The sequence below is a fragment of the Falco cherrug genome, chromosome 5 (assembly GCF_023634085.1).
Source record: "Falco cherrug isolate bFalChe1 chromosome 5, bFalChe1.pri, whole genome shotgun sequence".
NCBI lineage: Eukaryota > Metazoa > Chordata > Aves > Falconiformes > Falconidae > Falco > Falco cherrug.
In genome coordinates this window covers 63023958-63048776 of record NC_073701.1, presented here as the reverse complement: position 1 = coordinate 63048776, position 24819 = coordinate 63023958, and the positions used below count along the sequence as shown (strand labels likewise).

At 45.5% G+C, this 24819-nt stretch overlaps 1 protein-coding gene across 2 annotated transcripts in view; it reads right to left on the bottom strand.

The window, feature by feature from the left end:
* Nucleotides 1-10677: 10677 nt before the first annotated feature.
* Nucleotides 10678-24819, bottom strand: part of PLXNA4 (plexin A4) — a 455375-nt gene continuing 441233 nt past the window's right edge. For both annotated transcript variants that reach the window (XM_005436737.3, XM_027801749.2), the window contains exons 30-32: nucleotides 24070-24282; nucleotides 13442-13592; nucleotides 10678-12611 (exon numbers count right to left, since the gene is read on the bottom strand). In XM_005436737.3, the coding sequence (XP_005436794.1) occupies nucleotides 12516-12611; nucleotides 13442-13592; nucleotides 24070-24282 (460 nt within the window). In that variant the 3' untranslated portion in view covers nucleotides 10678-12515. The remainder of the gene's footprint in view (nucleotides 12612-13441; nucleotides 13593-24069; nucleotides 24283-24819) is intronic.

Below are 24819 nucleotides of genomic sequence, written 5' to 3'. Positions count from 1 at the left end.
ACTTCAAAGCTGACCACAAGCATTTCTTAGGGCTCATTCTCCCATCCTCGTGTACAAGCCCTGAACAAGTAAGCATCACTCTCTCACAGTCATAACAGACCGAACCTTTAAAACAGCTCCTTGTCCAACATTTTGTTACAAATCTACCCTGACCCAGTAGACCCTTTTCCCAATCTGTCTTTTTTGGGTCCATCTCTGTGTATTTGGCTCAGTGAAGCACCTGTGTCTAAAAGCATATAAGGCAGAAGGAGCCAGACTGGGTGCAGTTTTATCCGTGAAGGTAAAAAATCCCTGGTACATGCTTTTCCCAAACTGTGCCTGGGCATTGAGGTGGCACTGTCCAAAATTGTGCTGGGGAGCATGCTAGCAGCTAAACATCACAGTTTCAGCCTAATGCTTGATACTCCACCTTGGCCTTCTTTTATTTACTAGCACAGATGTAGCCAGGAAAAACATAATGCCTGGTGGTGTTATCTGCTTGTCATGCTCCTACCCATCAAATGTTTGTGTGTCATGAATTGTGACTAACTGGTGATCTGCTTGCCTGTGTTGTAGGAACAAGGGCTGCACCCCATATGGTGTACTGAAAGCAAGCTGGCCTGTGGAGATGTCTTGGCATTGTGTTTGGTTTTGGGAGTTATAAGGTCAGTAAGTACATTTCCCATTAGAATTTATGAGAAGGCAGGAAATTCAAAGAAGCTAATAATAATAATAATGATGATGATGACAATAAAAGTTATTCTCCTTTCATTTTTTTTTCTTTGAACATTTTAGCTGAAGGCAAAATACCAAATTGATTCCTGCTTTCCTCCCGGATGCTTGCTGGGTTGTGGGAACATACAACACCCCACAGAGGAGTTCAGGGCTCTGCAGCGTACACAGCGAAAGACATTCCCTTTCCTAAGACAATTACAGCAGGAAAGGTCAAAGCAGACCCATTGGTGGGGTTCATTCCACCTGGCTTTAGAAAGGCATACTGCAACCATCCACAGCTGGGCCAGCTCCCCCATCCTCCTTGGCCCAGCAAGAGGAAACAAGCCTTCACCTTGGTCATTCTGATTATTTTAGCTGATTATTTTAGCCATTGAGGCTGCAATGAGATGAATCGTATCCTGAACGGGCCCATTTTTCACTGGTGACTGTGTGGGGAGACAGGAGAACTAGCACAGAAGAAAATACCCACAGCCACTCAAATCCCCAGCACTAGAAGAGGCAATTTTGCAGAGATCCTTCTAGGATGGCTCTGAATAAACCCTCATTGATCCCAGAATCATTTTGGGATTGGGATTGCCTGCAGCATGCTGGCACACCTTGTACTGAAGCTAGCAAGGGCAAGTGACCCAGAGTGACAGTCTCCATCACTCTCACCACCTCGGTGAGGATAACAGCCCTGAGGCTGGACATGAGGAAAGGAGTGTCGGTCAGTGCCCTTGTACCAGTGATATCCAGTGGACACGGGAGAGCTGATGCTGGAGTTATACTCTGCTGAACCAGAAAAACTTCCAGGAAGGGGACTGGTGAGGGGGACAGCTTAATATGATGCAGGCAGCTGAACCTGTGAAGTGTCAGAAAGCGGCTGAGGGAAATAATAAAGGGAAATTGAATGCTCTCCAGGTTGCTGGAAATAGTCCTTCTCAGCCGACATCTGGGATTGCTTTGGGAAGCTGAGCTGCAGACCAGCTCCTAGCTTTCCCCTGGGACCTGAAGACTGGCTCCTAGCTTTGTCCCTTTCCCCTGCCAGGTTTTCACTTGGGGGATATTATTTACACTGGGGATGTCGCAGAGCTCCAGCAAATGGTGACCATTTCCTCGGTGGAGGAGCTTGAAGGAAGGCTGGACTGAGATGCAGGAAATGGACATCAGCTCTCATGGACAGTAAAAGCAAGAAAGCTTTGAAAATACCTCTTTTCTGTAGCTTGGGGGTGGAAGAATCCAGTATGGACAGAGAAACAGCAGTGATCTTCATGAAAAGATGGGCAGATGGCTACTGCCCACTTTGTAAATAGCTGGCTAGCCTTAAATATCCAGCTTATAGCCCATTTGGGAGCTGAACAGAGGCGTTTCAGAGACTGAAACGGGGAGAAATGGCAGGTACCTCCAGCACACTTGCGCTGTCTGTGTCATGCACTTGCAAACAAAGCCAACAGGACCTGAGCCCAGGTCCCTCAGGATCTCCAGTGTGCCCCAGCAGGCACCACCTGTTCTGTCACAGACATAACCATACCAGAGGTTTTCCTCCTCGCTCCTACCTTTGCAGCTCTCATTAAATCAATAGGTAAATTCTCCACTAAGCGGTAGCAAGCCCACACATGTAATCCCCTTGAAAGCAAGCATTTCAAGCTTACAGCTGACAACAGGGAGTTACCACAAGCCTGGAATCTGTTTGCTTGGCTGTGCTAAGTAATTGCAGACACGTTTAATGCTTGGAAGGGTGTTTTTGTGGGAATAGTTGGTGTCGTGTTGTTTGCCAGTCTTGGCACTGAAGACAAGAGGAAACTGTGGTCCGGTACGTATCGCGTATAAGGTCTAGCTACAGGATCACAGTGTAGGTCCTAACCATGCCCTGCCCTATGGATTCTCACAAACCTGCAATACACTGCTGTGTCCGGTTGCAGAAGCAGTGACTGGGTTGATCAGTACTGGGCAAATATAAGCTGCAGAGACCCCTAGCTTTGTCTCTGAGCTGCTGTGTGATTGCAGGCAATTAATTTCACCTCTTTGTGCCTCAGTTTCTTCCCAACCTCTTCCTTTTCCTGCCCAGTCTCACCGACATGGAAGCTGTTATTTCTACAGGGATGCCCTCCCTCTGTTTTTGCAACATCTGGCAAAGACTCAACCTAAAACTCTTATGCAAATGTTAAGTACAACCACCTTGTCTGGAAGGGAGTTTTTATATGATATTTTAGTTTAGGTTTAAAAAAAACCCCAAAACCCACATAGCTTCATAAAATAAAGCATTTTCTTTAGAGATGTTTTTGCTTTTTCCCTAAATACACTAATAATTCAGAATAGCTTAAATCTGAAGCATTTATTTCCACACAGAATTTTCTAATATCAGTTCCTGCCACTCACCCTGTTTCTTTCACCGACCCAGAGGGGTCTAATGGGTGATACCAATACTGATGACACACTGCTGTGACTGATGGATGTGCTGTGGGACGTGCTGGCAGAGTGATGCTAGCCCTTCTGGGTCACAGACTTTTCCTCTGCTGTGTCCCAAGAAGCAGAAGGACAGAGAAGTCTCATTTCCATGGCTGATGTGGTCAGTCTGTGGACATACATATGCCGTTCATCTATAGGTACCCAGACATGTGCTTAGTAGCATCAGGCTGAAGCCTATTGCAAAAGCTGCCAGCACTTCAGCTGATTCCCTTCCTTTTTTGAAATGCACTTTCTTACTTCCTTTCTGTGCTTTCCATTGCACTGAGGCTTGCCGAACTGAGTTCAGCAAAAAGGTGTTTGCTCTCCACAAGGCTTATATTGGCACCGGCGATCCCGTAAAACCTGTCAGCTGTCTCCTCCTTCAGTGGGTGACAGAGGCTTAGCATTTTGGAGCATGGCAGGAGTTGCACCAGCTCCAGGCAACTCTGTTTTCCACTCTGCTGAGCAAAAGGGAGGACAGTGGCACAGGGCTAGCTGGGAGAAGGGAGGGAATGGGAAATTTCAGGAGCATACACAGCTAGAGGAGGCTGGTAAGGATGCCCAGCTCTTGGGATGGCAGTGAGTGTGACGGGTTTGTCCCTGTTTTGTGGGGAGAAGGAGGCTGGTGACTATGTACAGCTCTGGCTGCGAGTCTGCTGGGGATGCAGGACACAGGAGGAAGCAGGTACACAGCTCTGCCCTCCTCTGCCATGGCTTATTGCTGTGAGAGTGGTGAATTATGAAAGAGGGCAGTTTTGGTAGTCCCCAGCACCATGTCCCCTTTCCACCTCCAGAGGGACCTGGCTCTGCTTACATCAGTTTGGCTTTTCAAGAGCAGAGTTCAGTGAAAAGCACCTACGAACCTTTTATCTCCAGTTTGCCTCCAGCTGGCAAAAAGTTCAGTCTCAGGTCAATTCTCCTGTCCTTTGGCGTACATCATGAGGCTGACATGTAAAATCACGCAGACCTGTGTCAAGGCAGTTCAAACCCTGCCTGGGCTTGGCCAAGTCCATCATCAGTCCCAGGGAATCTGACCTCCTTCATTAAAGTTTTACTCTTTGCAACAGCCATTCAAAAGGCAGTATCATAAGATAATAATCATAAGATAAGGGAAGCACAGTAGTTGGGGAACAGACATGGGAAAGGGAAAATGGATTTTCCTCTCTTGCTTTAAGCTGAGCTATGTAGGAACTGGAGTGTTCATGAGCTGCTCCTTCTCCCCACATGCGGGAGGAGAGCAGGGGTAGGACACAGGGCAAGGAAGGAGGCTGCCTTTCGCACCGCCTGGGGAACATCTTAAGTTTTGAACATACATGCTGAGGAAGGAGACCATGCCTAACAATGAGAAGGCTGCAGACTTTCCCACAGACCTTCCCTCTGCCTTGGAAAGACATCCATCTTCCACCTCCAGCCAAAGATATAGATGCTGAAGACAGATTGTTTCTCTCTGCTTGCATGGCCAACCACAACTGGTGCAAGCAGGGCTTGCCCCACTGGCAGCTTCAGGCCTGACAGGATATCCTGGGGACAGGGAAGCAAGTGGGTTGGTGTATTTGCTTCTCCACCAAAGACTACCTATGACTCTTCCAGGTTTGAAACCCACTGTGAAGATTGCTGCTCTAAGTTAATGGCCAAGGAGCCAGCGGCTGGCTCCCACTGAGGACTTTCCTTTCAAGAGCTGTAGGATGTGTTTCCTTTAACAGCATGCCTGAATTCATGAGCTTGTCAGACGTACTCAAAATGTACAGCTGATGACACCCCAGAGGCAGACAGAAAGGAATAACCTGTCTAGAACCCACATCTCCAAAAAATTTTCAAACTATCCAATAAATGTGGTTTTGTGTGAGAGGGAAAGGAAGAAAGAGAAATAGAGAGAGGACAAAAAAGAAGGCAGGTGGGGAGGGAGGGAGGGGTGGATTGGTGGAAGAAAGCTTTTCACAGTCATTTCTTGACTTAAGTGCGTTGATCCCCAAGCCTTTGCCTTCTCTATGAGCAGCTGGGGTCTGTCCATCTGGGGGCCACTCCCCACCATGCTTCACCAGCCCAGCCCATGGGCATGAGTATAAAGCCAAGCCCAAAATGCCAACATGTGCTGACTCTCCAGAGCACTAAGGAAACTCTAGAGCACCTACTGTAGAAGGTGGGAGAGCCTCAGCTTGGGAGAGGGCTCCAGCGGTGTACCTGTGGAGCAGACCTGCTTTGAGGACTTACATGGTCTTCAGTCTCCTGCTTCCCTGACACTTGAATTATCTCTCTCTGGCTCCGTTTGGCCACAGGAAGCAGCAGTCACAGCCTGGGGCATTTTTATTTCTTTATTTTTTTTAATAAACTTTATTCTATATTACAAATAGTTTTTTTTCTTTTTTGTTCTGGACTGCAAAATAGGAATGCCTTATATTTACATACACAGGTATACAATTAATTATAACAAAGGTACAGAAGCTTTGCCTTTACCAAGTAACAACGGGATTCCAATTTAAATAGTATAGATTTTATTTATTTTTTAACTAGGATCAATTCAAAAGAAAATCAAACCAACAACAACAACAACCTAAGAAAAAGGATCCCAACCTCCTTTCTAATGCTGTCTTGACATCTCTTTGAGGCTGTTATTAACACTGTAGTGAAAGGATATGTCTTTACATTGACTTTGTATTTAAGGTGGAAGCTTTAGCGAAACAGAGAACGAGACTTCTGGGCTCATGTGCATGTCCAAGACACAGGGTCAGACACTAGGAAGGGCCTGGCTTGTAACATTAAATAATCCAGTTGCCTCTCATCTTGATTCCTTGGGGAAAACACTGGGAGCATTTGGCTAGCACCTTATCTCTCTGCTTCCTTACGCCACTCTGGGCTGGAAAGTAGGTTTTCTCCAGGGTCTGGAGAAAAAGCAGCATAGAAATTTTAAATAACACCAAGTTTCTCTTAAGATACTTCAGAAAGAACTGCAAGCTTGGACATGTGCTTGGATTTCTCCAAATGGCTCTTGTGCCTCACTCTATGTGAAAGTGAACAGCGCCCTCTCCTACTGGAAATGCTGTCTTCAGAGCCAAGGAGCCATGTCAGACCACACCAACAAGAGAAGGGAATGCCAAAAGAGCCTAAATGTCCTGGTTTCCCCCCTATTTTCCACACCCAGGTTCACTTTACTGAGCTTCCCTGTATACTGCTCTCTGCTGCGAGCATCTTTGAGGTGATCTGTTTCCAAGCAGAAAGAATTTCTTGAGGTAAACTCTCCATTTTTAGAACAGAAGATTAACACACACGAAAAAAACCCCACCCAAAACTAAAACCCCCCGAAAAACCAAAAAAGCCCATGAACAAACAACAACAACGACGACAACTGAAATCACACATGTGACAGGTTGATTAGACTAAGCAGCTTTATATCCTCGCTGGGTTTTTTTGGCGGTTTTATTTTTTTCCAAGTGTATATTTTTTTTCTCCTTTTTTTTTTTTTTTTTTTTGACATCTTTCTACAAATTAATTTGTAGCTGTAAGCTTGTGTCCCCTTGGGTGCTTCCCTAACAGCATAGTGAACTGAGCCATCCCAAATAAAACATTGTTGACAAGCTCCATTTTCAAAACATTACCACAAAGCAGTTATCCCTCATAAGACAACAGAACTTTTTTTGGAGAAAGGGGCATTGCACAGTGGTGGAGGTGAGGGAAAACTGCAGGACTCCATGGACTAAAAGATACTCTGAAGTGGGAGCAGCATTGGATGCAAATGGCTGTGAATAGCCAGGAGGTTGAGGTTCAGACCATGGCGTTGAGGTTCACTGGCTTTGTCAGGTGCCTGCTCCACAGCGTACCAAGTTTGGATGGTAAGGGCTAGGGCACCCCAAGACCTCCACCTGCTCTGGTGGACTGGTCAAGACTTCTTGACTAGTCATCAGACTAGCACAGAGCAAATTGTCCTGGCATCACTGAGGCTACGCCAATACTTCTTCACCCAACAGCTCTCATGGCAAGCCATCTGCCAACACAGAAACACAATCTACTGTGATCATGTAAATGATCCTAGCTCCCTATTTCAGAGAAAGAGATCCTTTCCTGGGATTCCCTGGTCATCCCGGGAGAGGAGGTTATCAGAGGTTCAGAGGAGTTTAAACAACAACACTGATTTGAGAGCTGGGGTTTATATTGATCTTTTCATTCAGAGATGGGGAATAGGCAAACTGGGTTCCTGGGTACAAATTTTGGTGAGCTATCTGAAACGAACACAAACTTGGTGGGACGACAATGCACATTTCTATGCAGTGCCCTCTGTCTGGCTTCTGTAGCTAAACGCTGAACCAGGAAGAAGAAAGGGACTAAACCCACCTTGTTGGGACAGGTGGGGATTGGGCAAAGGACTTATCTTGTCACAGCATCCTCCCACACCAGCAATGGCCACTGCAGGAAGCAGCAGATTTCTATGGAGGAGCAAACCTCTTGCACACCAGAGCCTACCTCAGGGGTCTGGGAAGTAGGAACAATTATCTTCCTCTCTCTCATTCCTTTTACAGTGTCAAGCAATAGCTCCACATAGTCAGATGAATCTGCTTCATGAATAATTCTTCTACAGGTTGCTGAGAAAAGTGAAGCATGACTTGTTTTACTGATGCCTTGCTGACGTGAGAGAGTAGTCCTGGTCATCTTTAGTGCCCAGAGTTTTCTTTTTAATGTGAGATGGTCCTTGCACTTAAAGGTCTTTTGTGGAGACACAAATGTATGCCCCACTAAAAGAAGCCCTGGGACTGAGTCATTTCAGGTTTCCAGTCTTCCTTTGTAAGAGTATTGCACATTATGGTGTCCTTTTCCAAAGCAATTCACTAAAGCCCTGGGGAAGGACAGATCTACATTTTGTGTTTTAGCTTACTTTTAAACAATTTTCCTCTTGATAGTAGCTGTCTTGTGCTTGCGTTGTTACATCATAGGAATCCTGGACTTTAGGAAATGTGGAAGTGATGTGTAATCTTTCTGCTGGCTGACTCAACAGTGAGACTGTCCACTTAAAACTCTATCAGTTTTCAATAGTATTATTACAAATAATTATGACAATTATGTGATTTACTTGGTCTCTTTCTCTTGATGGTACACCTTCCTGTGGGCTAATGCACAAGACCTGGAAACGTTGGTAATCACTTTTCAGTTAAAGCAAATACCAACGAAAATTCTACTGGTAAATCTTCATGTCAAAATACTTTTTTATGGTTTCCAGTGTCAAAAAGGTAAGATAAGACAACCACAGTGGTAAAACTACAGATGAGAAAATTGGCAGAGCCCTATTACCTAATGGAGCAAGGCTGGTATATGCTGGATTGGACAAAACCTTCAGATATGTTCAGAACAGAATGTAGAGTGGGAGGAGAAGGACTAGGGCATGTTGGGAGAGGAAGGTGCCCTTGGGTGACATTTCTCTTTTCAGTTTTTCTCCTATGCTGTCTGTTAAAACACTAACAATCTCTAACACCTTCTACCAGGTAACTTGCAACTTCTCCCACAACAGTGTTTACTGGAAGGCTCAGTCTGCAAAAGTACATGATGTGATGGGTTATGTCTCAGATCACTGCGTCACTGATAGGTGAGTACACTCACAGGGAGGACACGATGTGTTTGCAGAGGGACTGTTCACCTTTTGTCCTTTAACCCAGGTGAAAAGTCCCAGAGCAAACTCTGCAGTGAAGAAATAACCTTAGCTCTCTCAATAGGACCACAAAGAACCTTCATGAGTTCCCTTTCCCTGTTTCTTGTGGTGCTGAAAGTGTCAGCATTCATTGTCTTGATTGCAGTGTTCAAGAAATACCCATAAAGGTCAGCCTATCATCTGGCATATTCTGCATGTTAGGAATCTGTCCATTGACTTGTAGGGACTTTGGCTCCAGTTGTCTTGGTGTGGCTTGAAAAACAGTGTGAAGTACTACCTGTAGGGTATTTTTGGCCAAGTGTGGATAGAGAGATGAGGGGGAAAGATCAAAGGAAGAGGAAAAGAATGCATCCATGGTGTAGTAGGGCTCATTCTTCTGCTTGTGTCTTTGTTTTTAGTTGTATTTTGCATGCATTTAAAAAATAGTTAGCTCAACAGGTGAGGCAGGGAAGAAAGATGCCAAGACCTCTCATAGACCGGGAAATGCTGGGACAGTGGTTGGAAATGGGGAGGGCACTGAAGGGGACAGGGGAGGAAGCCCACACATTTACATCACAATTCTGGCACATTTTCCAAGCGAAAACCAAAACCAGCTCAAACACCAAATAAAGAAAAACAAAAAGAAAAATAAGGAGGAGATTAAAGAGAAGCAAAACACAGATTTTCTTTCAAATCCTGGGGATGGTAGAAAGAAGAGGGTGGAGAGAAAATGGAAATGCCTAAATGGGAACTTGGGAAGTGTTAAGACACCAATCTTGTGGCTCTTCCCATTTCCCCTAAGTGTTTCATTCTCAGTGTCTCTGAGGTGTTCATGTTTTTCTTGAAAAATATACATATATATATATTACAGATGAAAAACTTCGTACCAGCAAGAAGAAATGAAATAATAACAATGGAAAACCACCATAATAAAACAAAAACACAGCCCTGAAAACATCAAAAAAAAAAAAAAAAAAAAAAAGGGTGAGTCTTAAATTTCCCCTGTGGTGTTCCTCTGACTTCAGTAACAGTGCAGGATTACACCAGTTCACTTTGATACTTTTTTTTTTGTTGTTGTAAAACAGCTTCTTCTTCCTTTCATATGCGCATGTCCAGACAGTATAGCCCATCACTCATAACCATTTCCCCGCCCGCCCACCCCCTCCCCGAGCCAGCTATTTGTCCTTAGACTCCTACCATCCAGCTGTGAGTACAAGGCATGACAATAGGGTCCATATTTATATTTTGTGGCACTTTGTTTGTCAAAACCTTTGGTTTCTTCCTTTTTTTTTTTTAATTTTCCTTTTTTATGTACTTATAAAAAATATTGTGTTTGTGGTGGTGGTGTAATTTTCTTACTGCTGGCTCTGGTGGGACTTCCACCCCACTTTCACAGCCATAATCAATGGATCTGGAACATGCGCTGACATTACTAAATGGATCAACAAAACCATGGCAGAACCAGCCAAACCCAAATCATCCCCAATGCGCAGGCCTCTTAAAAATGCTGAGATGTCCATAAGGTGCGTGATGAGTCCATCAGCTCAGCAATCAAACAGAAAGCAAGCAAAATTAAAAAGGAAATAATGCACACGCACACACAGATACACACACACACACACACAAAATAATAATAATTAGAATCAAGAGAGAAATGTCTGGGGTTTGAAAACCAAGGCGTGTCCCTAAGTTTGCTGTTTCAATATGGATCTCGTGATATTCTCCCCACAGACACATCCAGTTTTGGACTGCTGTTCTTTAAATGGTTTTAGAAAGACTTGCCTACATTTATCTGCTTGGCTGAATGAAACCCACTTGCTGACTGACTTCTGTTTGCACCACATCCCCCATCAGATGCACTCATCATTCTTCGCTTTGAAGAGGTTCTGGTTTGCTAGCAAGAGGCATGAATAAAACCAAATGCACTCATTCTGCAATCAATTTACACATGCTGTCTTTACCCCTTCCTCCCTCCAGGTGCAAAGTAGATCCAGGCTGTAGCTCTGAGGATGGTGTGAGGTGGATGCGGGATGATTCTCCATGGCATCAAGTCACTTCCCCACCTGCTAGTGAGCTCCGTTCCTTTCTGGTGAGATGAATGCAGACCCAGCTCTTGCCTCCGTACAAGATGCAAAGTTCTCCAGACCCTGAGGGTCTCCCACTACACTGAACCATGGCATTACCCAGGCTGGCAGCAGTATGAACCAAATAGCCAAACACAGAAGAGACGCAGGAGCTCACCCCTCTTTGGTTGACCACAAAACAGGTTGAGATGTTGTTCTGCAGGAGTTGAGCAGAGGAGAGGACAAGGTAGTCACCCACAATTGTTCTGTGGTGATGGTGATCTCTGAAGGGATAGGAAGTGTGAAGAGGCAGCAGATCCTTCCCAGGCAGCAACTGTGCCTTCAGCAAGGCCTGTTGATTCAAGGAATGGGGAAGAGAAAAGGCCAGGAGTTGGCACCAAAAGGCAGATGGGCTTACAGCGGTTCAGAGACCTCCAGAAGACATGCAGTTTGGCTGGGGGTATCTAGGTAGAAGAATATTTTGCAGTTTTTCATTTGGATTTCCTCCAGGATTTCCTTCCAAAATATGTGGTGACATTTCCTTTTAGGAGTGGCTTTGAAGGAAGGTTTTACCATCAGTCCTATGCATCACCTTGCTTCATCACAAGCCCTTCACGTATCCTTCTGATATTCCGCCATGAGAAAACAGTAGCTTTGTTCCAGTTGAGGAAACAAAATTGAAAGAACTTACAACTTTAAAAAAAATAAAAAAATCCCTCTGGTTGGTTTTTGAGGCCAGTCTCCTTGCCTGGAACAAAATGAGATTTGCGGCTCTTGCTTTCCAAGCTGAGGTGGGAACAAGGGAGATGCTGTGCTGTTCATTGCCAGAAGGAACAGAACGACCACCAATGGGATGCCACTGAGCAGAGAGCATTTTTGCCGCAGTGCTACGACCAACAGGACACAATGGGAAAGACGGAGGGGGACACAGGTCTCTTTGAAAAATAAGAATAACCATATGAAACACATGGGCAGGGGAGCGTCGGTCTCCTCCTCCCCCCCAACCCTCCCCCTCCCCCAAGAGAACAGCTACACTGCTGTTTGCCCAGGCAGATAAGAGCCACAATGGTCCCACTCTGGACGGAGCTGTGGCATTTTTCGGGGATCCTTGGGGTTCCTCTCCCAGTGGGTCACTATCAAGTGATAGAATTGCAATGGCTCTGCAGGAGAGGATCTCGATTTCTCCTGCCCTCCAAGATCCCTGCAGGCAGGCTGTCTTCCCCCTGGGGAGACTTTTAGTAATAGTGAGTTCATTTCCATGTCCACTCCAGAGGCTACAGGCCTCGGAGGGCAGTTAAAGCAGCATGACAGAAGTTACCTCCCAATTTCCCATCTGCAGACTGATGATGTGATGATGGAGGAGGGTTTGGAGGGTGAGAGGGTTGTGTGTAATAGTTCTTCTCTAGGGAAAAGGCAGAGGGGAAGCTGTGAAAAGGAGTGCTCCACCCAAACGTCTTCATGTCCCCAGAGTCAAGATTCCTCTGCAGTCTTTTCTTTTAACCCCTGGGGCTTTGTCGTTTTGTCCACAGATTTTGAAAGAGAAAGAAATGAGAGAGAGAGAGAGAGAGAGAGAGAGAGAGGAGTGCTGTTCAGGTGACTCTGCTTACAGTCGATCAAAACTTGCACTTGGTAAAGATGATGATCTTGAGTGAGGCACGACTTGGTTTATCCCTCCCAGGGTGTCCCTGGCAGGACAGTTCTCAGCTGTCTATGCTCATGAGGGTTATGACTTGTTCAAGTTTGTAGGCGAGTTTCTGTTTCCCAGCCTGGTCATCTTGATCAAGGGCTCCAAGAATCTGGAAAAGGAGAGAGAAAGAAGTGGTAGGGATTTTTATTTAATTAATTATTTTATTTTATTTTTTTGCCCAGCGGCTTCAGTCCAGCGTCTTATAGCAGCAGATTGGGATTAGCTTTCTCTAAGGTAGGTCCCAGGCTTAGCTTATATCATGCAAAACAATTAGGCAGCCAGCAGGGAACAAGGAAGGCAGTTTGGGGTTGATCTGACTAAATACTGATCTCTAGATTGCCAGCCATCAAATGGGTTCTTAGCTTGGAGATCAGTTATTTAGTAACTTTATTCATCAACTTGCCATGCCACTTGAGATGCCCCAGGAGGTCTCACTCGATGTTCAATGCACAGAACCATGCTGGTCACCTTTATGTCCTGCGTCATGCTTGCTGGACCAGTCTTGGGTGCTTTAGCGTATCTGAATGTATATAATATCTGAACTGATCCAAATGAAACTGAATGAATAATAATATCTGAAGGTATTATGGCACTGGGCACATATGTTTAAACAACTTTTGGCCACATGTGATGGAGAGCTCATGTAGGGCTGCTGTGTAGCAAGATAACATCTGACCATCAACTACCTCAAGCCACCTAAATCTGATTGAACAGTAATGGGAGACAAAAATAATAGGGATCCAGACAGAAGAGTACTGGGGACAACAATAATCCCAAACCTTCCCTTTCCAGACCCCAGGCCTTGCTTTTCATTCCTTAAATCCATCATCCCCCTAGCCAGGACAAAGATAGGTATCTGTGACACATGCTGGGCCTTTGGAATGGGTGTGATGTCCCATGGTCCTGCAGAACTGCTCTTCCCTGCTCCAAGTCTCTTACCTCCTCGCTGTACTTGCCAACGTAGGAGTATATTTCTGAGAGCGCACTCATAGTGTTGAACTCGTTCATATGCATGCGAGACTGCTCAGCCAAGTATGCATTCATGTCCTGGTCACTGATTGCTGGCATTTTGGCGATGTCTGAATAGTACCTGAGAGAGAGAAATACAGGTGTTTCTCGAAGGGATAGAGTTGGGAATCAGGAGATGAAAACCACCAACAATAAGGAGAAAGAATGCACTTAGCACCTTGGGCTTTTCTGATGCATCAATGATATACCTGGTCATACTCTTCTTCTACAGCAAGGGAGATGACTGAGCCAAAATGGAATTACTGAAGCACTGTTTCTGAGTACCAGGTGTGTTGTATTCACTCAACCATATTTTAAGACTGAAGTCCCAAAGAGCATCCTATAAACTTTCTCCATGCCATCAAAGAAGTAGGCAGTACCTATTAATGTTGGATTCCTTTGTCAGACCTTCAAGGGCTTTGAGCTCTGCCTCTAGTCCCAGAGAGCAATCCCACTGATTTCACGGCCCACTGAGAGCTCAGAATTGGTCCCATAGACAGAAAAAAAACCTTGCATGCTGGCTTGCACCGTTCACGCTAGTACATCTGCATCCACTGCTAGCATTATCCACCTCCCCACTGAATCTAGTCTATCCCAGCAACTCCTCTGCTGCTCAGTATCTCCCTTTTGCCCCCAAATTTTAAGCTGGCCTGATGTCATCTCCACTCCCACAACGCTCCCATCCCCACTCTGACTGGGGAAAATCTACTTTCCTTAGGAGTCAATGCCATTCCTCTTGAGCTCAAGAGAACTGGGGCTTTATCCATGGGATATGGATCCCCCAGAACCATTGCACATCAGGTTTCATCAGCAAAGCGATGTCTCTTTAAGGCAGTTGCTATTTTCAATGTCCTTCGTCCCCAGGGTAAGGCAGGTCTTGGAGGACAAGGTTTGCAGAAGGTAATCAGTCACTGTCACTCGCAGCTGTGCTCTGCTGTCAACTGGTTAATTAGACGCCATCATTTACATTTTTAATTTCTGCAATTTGACATTTTGTGCACAAGGAAAAAAAAAAAAAAAAAAGAAAGAAAGAAAAAAAGCCCATAGCTGCAGCAATCTACAATTTTATAATTAGGAGGCAGAGGGGACAGGGAGCCAAAAGAGCTGACAGGTGTCCTGTAAACAGCATAGAGACACCTGCTGAGATGGAGGCTGTTTTCCACTGCACAAAAATTGGACAGTGAAGTGCTGTATGACAAGGATCCTTCAGACAGACAAGTGGGAAAATACTCTCTATGACAGAGCGGGACAAGCAGCTGCTGAAGTCTCCTATGAAATACAACACAGTGCAAAAGCACTGGGAGGGAACCCCTTCACACCAGAAGGCTCCAGTTTTGCTTAGTCTGGTTTTGTGCCCTGCACTCCCATCCTGCCTGATTGCAATGGGATGGTCTCAGTTGCTATCCTGGATTTGCAAGGGTGGGGAAGTTTGATGTAATCCGTGGAGATATAGGCACAGGAGGCAGAGGTCCTTCTCCCAGCATAGTCTTCTAGTCTGACTGCTTCCAGAGCTAGACTCTGGCTCATCATGAAGACTCATGCCAACCTCATTAACTTTACTGCAACTTCCAGCATACACAACATCACTCTCTCTGAAGGCCTAGCATCTTTTCCTCTGGGCTCAGGACCAGCCAGAAATCCTAGACTAACTCAGTCCCATGGTCTAAATATTGTCCAATCCCAGTACTTCAGTGATGAGTGATCTGGGCTTGATTTTGCTTTATGCTCTGTCCAACCCTCAATTGCCAAGTGGACCTGAACAGTTGCCTATGAGGTAAAGCAGGCAACTAGAAATGCTGTCAGGAGCTGCCCTGCAGAACTACTGCCAGGAGAAGATGGTGAGCAAGATGAATAAGTATTTCTCAATTTTTGCCACTCAAAAAAACCCTCAAACAGGTCTCAGCATCAGCAGCTGGACAAAAGCAGACCTGTTCTATATAGACTTCTGAGAAGAGAAAGCATCAGGAACTGGGGGCATCCATGACAGTGCTATTGCAGGCTCCTCAGAGCCAAAGCACACTGCAGAGAAACAAGGACTCTTGTGGCCAAAAAGCAAGGTGTGCCTTGGAACTCAGAGAAAACGACATCCATGTGCAACCAGCGCAGTTCATAGACTTGTGGGGAAAAACAGCCTGCAATGCAGCAAAATCCATTGATTTATGGTGCTTAAGCAGAGCCCATGGAGAAGAGCCCAGCTCTTCATGAATATTGCATAGTCACCCTCCTGCTGGGTGAAATGGAAAGTGAAGGGGATTACATCATAGCAAAAATAAATGAGGCTGGTGGAGGAAAGCAGAGGTACCGTGTTGGATTTGCCAGTCTGTCCCTGACAGCCAGTTGAAATGCTGCTATTCCTCTCTGGTTCAGCGAGCCATCGAATGGTGGCAGGATAGTGGGTGTGGGAATAGGGTGAAACACAGACACACGTATCGTCGGGTTCTCCACTTTTGTCCTGTCTCCCTTTCACCTGGTAGCAACACTCTCCGGAGTCTGTGGCTCACAGGGTCTGAAAGCTTTGCAGTCCCTTTCCAGCCCTGAGGAGATATTTTTCCCAGCAGCATAACACACCCATGACTCATCTGAACAATGAAAGCAGTGCTCCCTGGAGCGAAGGACAGGATACAAGAATCTGAGTTTCAGGGCTGGGAGGCCTCTCCAGCCCTGACAGACTCTTAAGCTGTGGTCTCAGTATTCTGGGTTCATGGGCCATTACCCACCACCACACAAAAATGTCCTTGTCTCCCCTGTACTCATTTCCCTGGCCACCACACACCTGAGCAGTAATTTCCCACGAAGACTTCAAACCAAGATATTTTGGAAGTGTGTTTCATGGGAAAAATAAAAGAAAAAGAAAGCAGGAAAAAAAAAAAATGTACGTACCAATAATCAAACCTAGCTGCCAGTACAGGGAGAAGATGTATAATATCCTTCCATCAGAACTCTGCCATGGCCGAATGACTTATTTATACAGAAGTGTTTCTAATGAAGCCATCATTGCACTATCTAAAGAAATGATGAATGTGTGTATTAAAGCAACCTAGCAGGGAGATGACAACATCCCTGCTGAGTCTTCATTTACCTTCTATTTGAACTCAGATCCTCAGAGATACTTAGGGACTCTCTGCCATTTGCATACCCCTAATGTTTTCAAAACCACTGTGAAGCTGTCACCAAAGCCCAGAAGTCCTTACATTTTCAGTGCTGGCATTTGCAAGGCTGCCTGTGTGCTGCTTCCCTTCACCCCTGCGGCTGACAGCTCTCACACCATCGCTGAACTGCACGGCACTGCAGGGGGAGTGAGATGCTCTTTCACCACCTCGCTCCTGTGAGCATCCCTAAGCTGAGGGCCACCAGATCTCACCTGAGACATGGACAGATCATTGACTCACCCTCCTGCAGTCCCAGGGGCTGCATTAGGGAACATAAGACTAAATCATATCCCCTCTGGATGAGACAGAAAGGTGGCAAAGCAGAAAATTCAGTACAGCCTGCCTCCAAAAGTTCAAGACTAAGAGTCCAATGTAGAAGACAGTTACTGTTTGGTCAGTTGGCCACCATTGGCTGGCCTGGTGCTGCATATTTGCTGCTTCTGTACTCCAGTTTTGGTTATCTCCAAAGCTGTTTCCCAGCTCTTTCCAGAAGATCCTTAGATGCATACCAAAAGACCCTGTCTCACATGCTTTAGTTTCCCCTGAGCCACAGGAGGAACCTGACTTCTCACCTCAGGGCTGTTCATTCTCTGATGTAGCAGGAAATTTGTTCATTAGATTTCAGAAGCACTAAAATCCATAAGAAATATGTGTAAATCTGTTACTCAGGTACATCAGCATCTCAGACGGAGGATGTGAGGATTGCTAGACCATAGGATGTGACCTCACAGGTACCATTAGCACTGCAACTCATCCCAGCCTGGCTTGAACAGGAGAGCCCATAAGACCATCCACTGCCACTGTTGTATGGGGAAGGATTTTGGATGCACTAGTATATAGCAGTGCTCCCTCTTATTCTCAAAACATTGTTCCTTTCACACCCTCCTCTTTCCCTGGGTTGCTTTTGTTTTGTTTTGGTTTTGTAAGTGTGCTGGTTTTGGTGGAGTTAGAGTTAATTTTCTTCATAGCAGCTGGTAAGGGGCTCTGTTTTAGATTTGTGCTGGAAACAGGGTTGGTAAGACAGGGATGTTTTAGATATTGCTGAGCAGTGCTGACACAGAGTCCGGGACTTTTCTGCCTTTCCCCCCACCAGCGAGCAGGCTGGGTGCACAAGGAGTTGGGAGGGGACACAGCTGGGACAGCCGACCCTGACTGACCCAAGCAACATCCCGTACCATATGACATCATGCTCAGCGTATAAAGCTGGGGGAAGAAGAAGGAAGGGCGGGACTTTGGAAGTGATGGTGTTTGTCTTCCCAACTCGCCACCACACGTGATGGAGCCCTGCTCTCTTGGGGATGGCTGAGCACCTGCCTGCCCATGGGAAGTGGTGAATGAATTCCTTGCTTTGCTTTGCTTGTATGTGCAGCTTTTGCTTTACCTATTAAACTGTCTTCATTTCAACCCACGAGTTTTCTCACTTTTACCCTCCTGATTCTCTCCCCCATCCCACCGGAAGGAGCGAGCGTATGCATGGGGCTGAGCTGCCGGCTGGGGTTAAACCAAGACACTAAGGAAAGCAATAAAGCAGTGACCTGGGAATACAGCCTGCCCTCTGTTTAGCCCTTTGGTACCACCCAGGAAAAGCTCCTTAGTGGAGCTGTTTTACAAGAATGACTGTGCCTGCTGCCACTCAGTAACTCATTAACTCATCAAACGAGAAGAGAAAAGCCATGTTGCTACTGCTTCCTCTCCAGTCTGAAATTTTCCAGCACGGCCGCGGTTTAGGAAGCTTAGCATGGAGCTAATTGCCTTCCAAAAGATCTTTTTGTCATGGCTGTTGTTGTGCCGTCGCTGGGTTGGGACTGCGCTCATTAATAATCATTTTAGCATATGAAAAGCTTGTAATGAATCCATGTGCTGCAGACGGCAGACGCAATTACAGCAATAACATAATTAGTGTTATGCAATAGCCGGCTGTATCCAGACCACTGAAGAAGGAAGAGATGCATGAAAGGGATATGGGGGACTACTATAGCAGAGAAGGGCTGAAGAAAAGCTTGGGAACAACCCAGTGGCCAGGGTTTTTACGGGATGAAGTGAAGCAATGCAAGGACATGCTGTCTTCTGTTGACAGAGAATGGCAGTTTTCATTTCCTGGAAGGCATCTGAGCTGCAAAGTTTGTGTTTGTGCTGAGGGTTGTGAGGCTCTGGCACAGGCTGCTCAGAGAAGTTGTAGGTGCCCCATCCCTGAAAGTGTTCCAGGCCAGGATGGACGGGGCTTGGAGCAACCTGGTCTAGTGGAAGGTGTTCCTGCCCATGGCAGGGGGGCTGGAACTAGATGGTCTTCAAGGTCCCTTCCAACCCAAACCATTCTATGATTCTGTATGATTCTGTATGATTCTGTGCTTCAGCTACAGACAACTACAAGACGCCTAGGCCAAAGTGATTCTATTTCAGAGAGAGGTTCAAGGCCAGGCTGTTGGACACTGATTGGACTCTGGCAGTAATAGCATGACAGCTTAGCAAAAGGTACCAGCCACAAAGTTAGCTGAAGACCTGTCAGTTCTTCCAGCGATTTGCCTTGAAAAGCTTGGGGAAACAATTCTGTCTCTGTATGCATCCCTAGCCAGGGCAACGATCTTATTTTGCATGTTCATGGCTTTTGCTGCTGCTTTTCGTCTCAGAATAAATACATGGTAGAGAACAGGTGGGCAGCACTGAGTCAATGGCTGAAGAGTGAATTAGTGCACAGGTAGTTTCTGCAGGAGGAGAAACCACCCAGCACCATCTCAGCACAGAGGACATGTGGGTCTGAGGCTGTACCCTCTGCATATAGACACATTTTCATCTAGTCTGCTGAAAACCACACTGCATAAGAACAGCATGGTTCAGGAGGGGTTTTTTTGAGACTAAAAGTGAAGACAGACAAGAAAACCGTCTTCAGATACATGAAAGGCTGCAGCGGAGAGGCAGCGAATGGGCTGCACCCCTGGCCCCTGGGGATGCAATGAGGCGGCATGGGCTTTAATTACGGCCAGGGAGATTTTGGCTGGCCATCAGGGGAAACACTCTGATGGGAAGGACAGGGAACTGCAGGAATGGATTGCCTGAGGAAAGTATAGGCTCTGTCGTTGGAGGCCTTCGAGAAAGAGGTAGACAAGCATCTGTCAGGAAGGTTTTAGACAGAGATGATCCTGCCCTGAGGCAGAAGCTGGTTGGGTTGACTCCTGAGGCTCCTTCCGGCACCAGTTTTTATTATCTCTACTGACAACAGCCCCCTACCTTGACCCTTAGTATGCTATATCTTGAACCTTCTTTCTGGCAGGGAAAGGAGACACAGAAGAGTGCATTTTTTAAAGTAGAGCCAGGATTTGCATCTGTTATCTGATGCTCTCTTTTAAAGTCCTTGTAGTCACCCCAATGTTTCTGTTTAAAATCACAGAAACTTACAATGTTAGGGCACATGCAGTTTAAAATATTTATTGTACTAAATTAGTCTAATTTCCCTTTCTTTCTAAAGCTAGCTGCAATGCAGCCAAGAGGCATCACAAGCACTGCACTGGAAGACAGCATCTATTGACTACAGAGTCCTGAAACCACAGGCTGGCAAGTTATGTAGGTTAGATCCTGAATGAATACAGACTTCTGTTTTTCATACTCCAAACACACTCCCACATCATTTTCTAACAAGCTTAAGACCTTGACATGTAAAGGCTAACACCAGGCAAATCATAGCTGCTTCAGCAAAAAGAAGCAGATGAGTTCATGGACGCAGGACCTGGGTACCAACAGCTAGGTCAAGTAGTGTTTGTACCCAGTTTAAAATAATAAATCCACTGGTCAGGTCACTTTAAACCTCTTTCAGTCCCAAACCTGGCAAGCATATTTTGGATGGTCTTCACTGGAAGATTCTCAAGGTGTTAAGAATACTTGCAATGTCTTCGTTGACTTTCAGCTTTTCTTCAAGGCGCTATTTTTAAAAGGCAATAAGCAGCCAAAAGGAAACCAAGTCCCTGTAGGGATGAGAAAAAAGCACAAGTTCCTCTCCTTGCAGCACTGCAGGTATTTGGGGCACCAGTGTGCAATGGAAAAAACTCTTTGGCTTCTGCTTTTTGTGCTCTGCCCCTTTTCAGTCTCCCACACCCCTGCCTTTGTGCCAGGTTTCAGTAGGGAAACATAGTATTGATTGTGATGCAGGCAATTAAATGGTGTTAATGAAGTTCAAACAAGTGTTATCATAAGCTTGGCAGCATGGAGAGAAATGAAAGGTCAGCCACAGCCCTTTGTCATCTTTTCAGTGTGGTGCTGAATGCTAATGAGACAGTCCCAATTAGAACCGGCTCCCCTTTGTATTGCTTGGGGATTGCATCAAATGCTCCCAAGTTCTCCAGATTTCTAGGCTCAAAGGGGACATTTGAAGTAAACTTGAAAAGATGCAGATCTGAAGCTGCTCTAATGTAAATTCAGCAAAGCCTATGGAGTTTTACTAACAGAAGTCAGATGAGAATCTGGTCTACCGTTCCCATTCTTTTCCTCTTTTTTTTTTTTTTTTTTTTTTCAATAGACTCATATAATGATAATTGAAAAGCCTCCACTTTGTTTTAGAAAGAAGTCTGACTCTTCGTGGCTTCAACAAAAGCCAGAAAGCCTGTCCCCATTTCCCGGGTTAATTCTCCTCCCTCAGTCAGACCTCATCTTCTGCTGCAGGAAACCCAAGCTGTGGCTGCACCGAGATACTCTTTCGCCATACGTTTTCACAGTGAAAGAGGCTTGGGTGTTTTAATTGGAATGCTGAACCTACTTTTCCCCAGTAGCCAAGATTTCTCAGCAGGGTTGTTTTAGCAGGCAGTGTCCACCTCTGCTTCCAATAGCCTTAAAAAAGGACTGTTGAAATCAAACTCCCAGTTGTTTGCTATGTGGAGGTAGATCATTGGTCAGGCCAGGATCTGTAGCTACTCCCTTCCCAACATACATTAACAATCTAAAACAGGTGGAAAACTAATCACTTAAGGATCAGAGGAATGTACTTTCACCCATGCCTGTTTCTTATGCCAGGGTCATTCCCTGCTTGGATTTTTGTGAGTCCTAAAGGACACTACATTGGGAAACCATAAGCTGCAAAGGGATGGTTTGGAGTAACCCAGCTCAGCTACCATTTCAACAGCCCTGTTAGAAGTCAGGAGCCTGTCTTTACTCCAGAATGCCTTCAAGTTGGGCTACAATCTACCACTGCCTAATCGCCTTCTTATAGTTTCTTCTTCATCAAAGTAGTTCATTTGACTTCAGGTTCTTCTGATTTACTCAACCACTTCTTAAACTCCCCGACTGAAAATCTTTTTATCTTAACATTTGCTCTTTGAAGAAGTCTAGTGGCCTTGAAGGATGCCATCTCCAGCTGATGCTGACTACAGAAATAGCTCCAACCAGGACTGGAAGCCTTTGGATTTGGAATAACTCCCTCAAAGTACAGTTGCAGAAAAGAGAAAAAGAATTCATTAACTCAGGGTAGAGTTGAAATTATATTCTGTTCATCCTTGATATGTTTTTTCTTTGATCTCCCACAGCATCCAGGTGCCACTGCATTGAGTCAGTGGAACTGACACACAAAAATATAAGCAGGGCAGAAACTCTAACCATATTCCAAAACCCACAGCCTCCCCTTGGGCTTCAGTTCAAGTTGTCAGACATCAGTGCAGATAACAACCCAGCACATGCTGGGCACAGAAATCCAGTGCTGTTTACTAGCAGCAGGAGGTGTTATGTACCTCGTTTGCAAACCCAGTTGTTTGGGAAAACTTCCAGGGAAATGCAGCACCTACTGCTGAAGATCACTGGGCAACAGGATTTAGCTCCAAAAAGCTGTAAAGTGAAATCAATACTGGAAAAACAAAATGGAAAATGTAGCCTTTTGTTTGTTCAGAAAAAAAAGGTGTTGCATGAGGAAATACCCTCTTCTCCACCTATGTACCTTAGTTTGTCACTCAAACATACCACCATCCCTTAAGATAAAAATCAACCAGGTTCATATGTAAAACAGCATTTTTCCAAAGAAAACAGCCACCCACCACGTGCAAGGTTGCTAAAGCATCACTAGAGTCACTGTTGGTGCAAACTTGATTTCTAAATGAATCTCAAACACCTCTTTCTCCCTGTCCAGGTCAATCCAACAATCAACCTCAATACATACTAAGAAACTTGGACACAGTGCCAGAAGTAGGTCATAATTAAGCAAGGTAGCTCGTAAGAGCCTTACAGGTTGCCTAGAAACGACATTTGCAGAAGTGTTTAACCACGTCTAAAAATAATTGTCCAGACAAATCAGAGACCAATGGGAGCACTGTTGCAAAGAATGTCACCTCATGCTGACTAGGGGACAGAGCTTTCTGATCAGCCATGCTCTCCTTTCAGAAAATGAGAGGAAACCATCCCCACCAAAGGAATATGGTGGTTTACATCCCAGTGTGCCCATAGTAGCAGAGGTCTCATACAAGGTGCATGATGTGGTATCAATTTTAGACAGTGCCTTTGAAGTCATGCAGACAAATCATTGCTTAAAACTGGATGGCATTGCACAGGAACAATCTGTAAGATAAACTCATCTTTGTATTTACAGAGTAGTAATCATTCTCCATCTGTGCAGTTCCTAAACCTGTCAATAACTCCAAGCAAGTGTAGCATATTAGAAAACAAAGCACAGATCAACTTCTGCAAGGATTGCTCCAGCAGACAGGCTCCTGCTGAATGCAGCGCAAGATGTGCTATTCACTTGTCCTGTGGAAATTCTTAAGAGAAACTGAAGCCCCCACGTACTGCAGGAATAGTTGTCTTGGTTGTATTCCCTGAAGGGTAGCTTTGCCAGACACTGACCTTCAGTACAGTAGATTGAACAGTACAGCTACAGGTCTTGCAGATGTGGATAAAATGCTTGGAAAGACCTCTGACCTTTCAGAAAGTACCTGCAGAGCTTCAGTCACCAGCCTGTCAATCTTTCGGCATCTCATTCAAAGCACAGAAGAGCCTCCAAGGAAAGCTACCGGACTCGGAATAAGGGGAGATAATTGTATAACCCTTGGGATGTAGGCAGCATGGGGACTGTCACAATGATGCTGAGAATAGCAAACCACTTCTGATCTGGGTGAAAAGAATTAGAATCCCATGTACTTCACAGGGCTCAAGCACATCACCTCCCCTTCCTTCCTCCCTCTAGCATTTCTCAACAGTTTCTCCTCAAGAGAAACAGTGATGGCAAACACCTTCAGTTCACACCTCTAAATTTCCATCTCTGTTGCAAGGCACATGGGAATAAAAGGCTAACATGGAGTTTTCCAGTTAGGCAATAACCAAAGAAAAAAAGCCCAGAAGCATCTACCAAAAGCAATACTGATGATGCCTCCTACCTCCATCCCTGAAGCAGAGCCTCGCTGTATCACTTGCTATGTCATTAAGATTTCCAGATCTAAAACTTACCTTTCCACCCAGTTCTTGTAGCTGGGAATGTCCTTGGCGTAGAGAAGCTTGTTGGAGGGTGAGTCTTTGCCCAGACGGTGCTCTGAGGTCGAACAGGAGTCCATGAAAGTCTGAGCCACTACAGAGAGGCAGGCATCTGTGATGCTGTTCTTGTGGATGTCGAAGACGAACTGTGGATTCTTGATCATGTTAACCCAGAACCGTAAAGGCAGGCTGCAAAAGGGATGGGAGGCGGGAAGAGGTGCGTCAGTCAGTGCGTGGTTCACAGGCTTTGTTGTGTGAGGTTACAATGGTAAATGGTGGATGAGAATCAAAGATCATGGTGTGGAGAGAAGGGTTCTGGGATAAGCTTTGATATACAGCAAATTCCTCCCCTACAGGTCTCTGTGGATGGCAGTGGAGTCAGAGAGTGGTTTTTGTTCCTGTTATCCTTACAAACCAGACTTTATCGGTCTTAAAGTCCATGCCATCTTGGTGAAGTTGCACATAAATTAGTGGGAGTATAATTGAGGTGGTTAAAATGACTCCTAACTTCTCTATATTAGGTTGCAATGTAAAGTTGCAGCTGTTGGCTACTTCCTCAGACAAGGACAGGCCTTGCATCCCCAGAACTTACAGTGAACATTTGTCACTGAGGGACTTGGCTTTCAGCCCTCATAGCAACCCCATGGGATGAGAGGGAGGTAGAGCTCCCAGGCTGAGACCAGGAGTGTTCATGACAAGTACTGTGTGCTGTGGACACCGTGTACT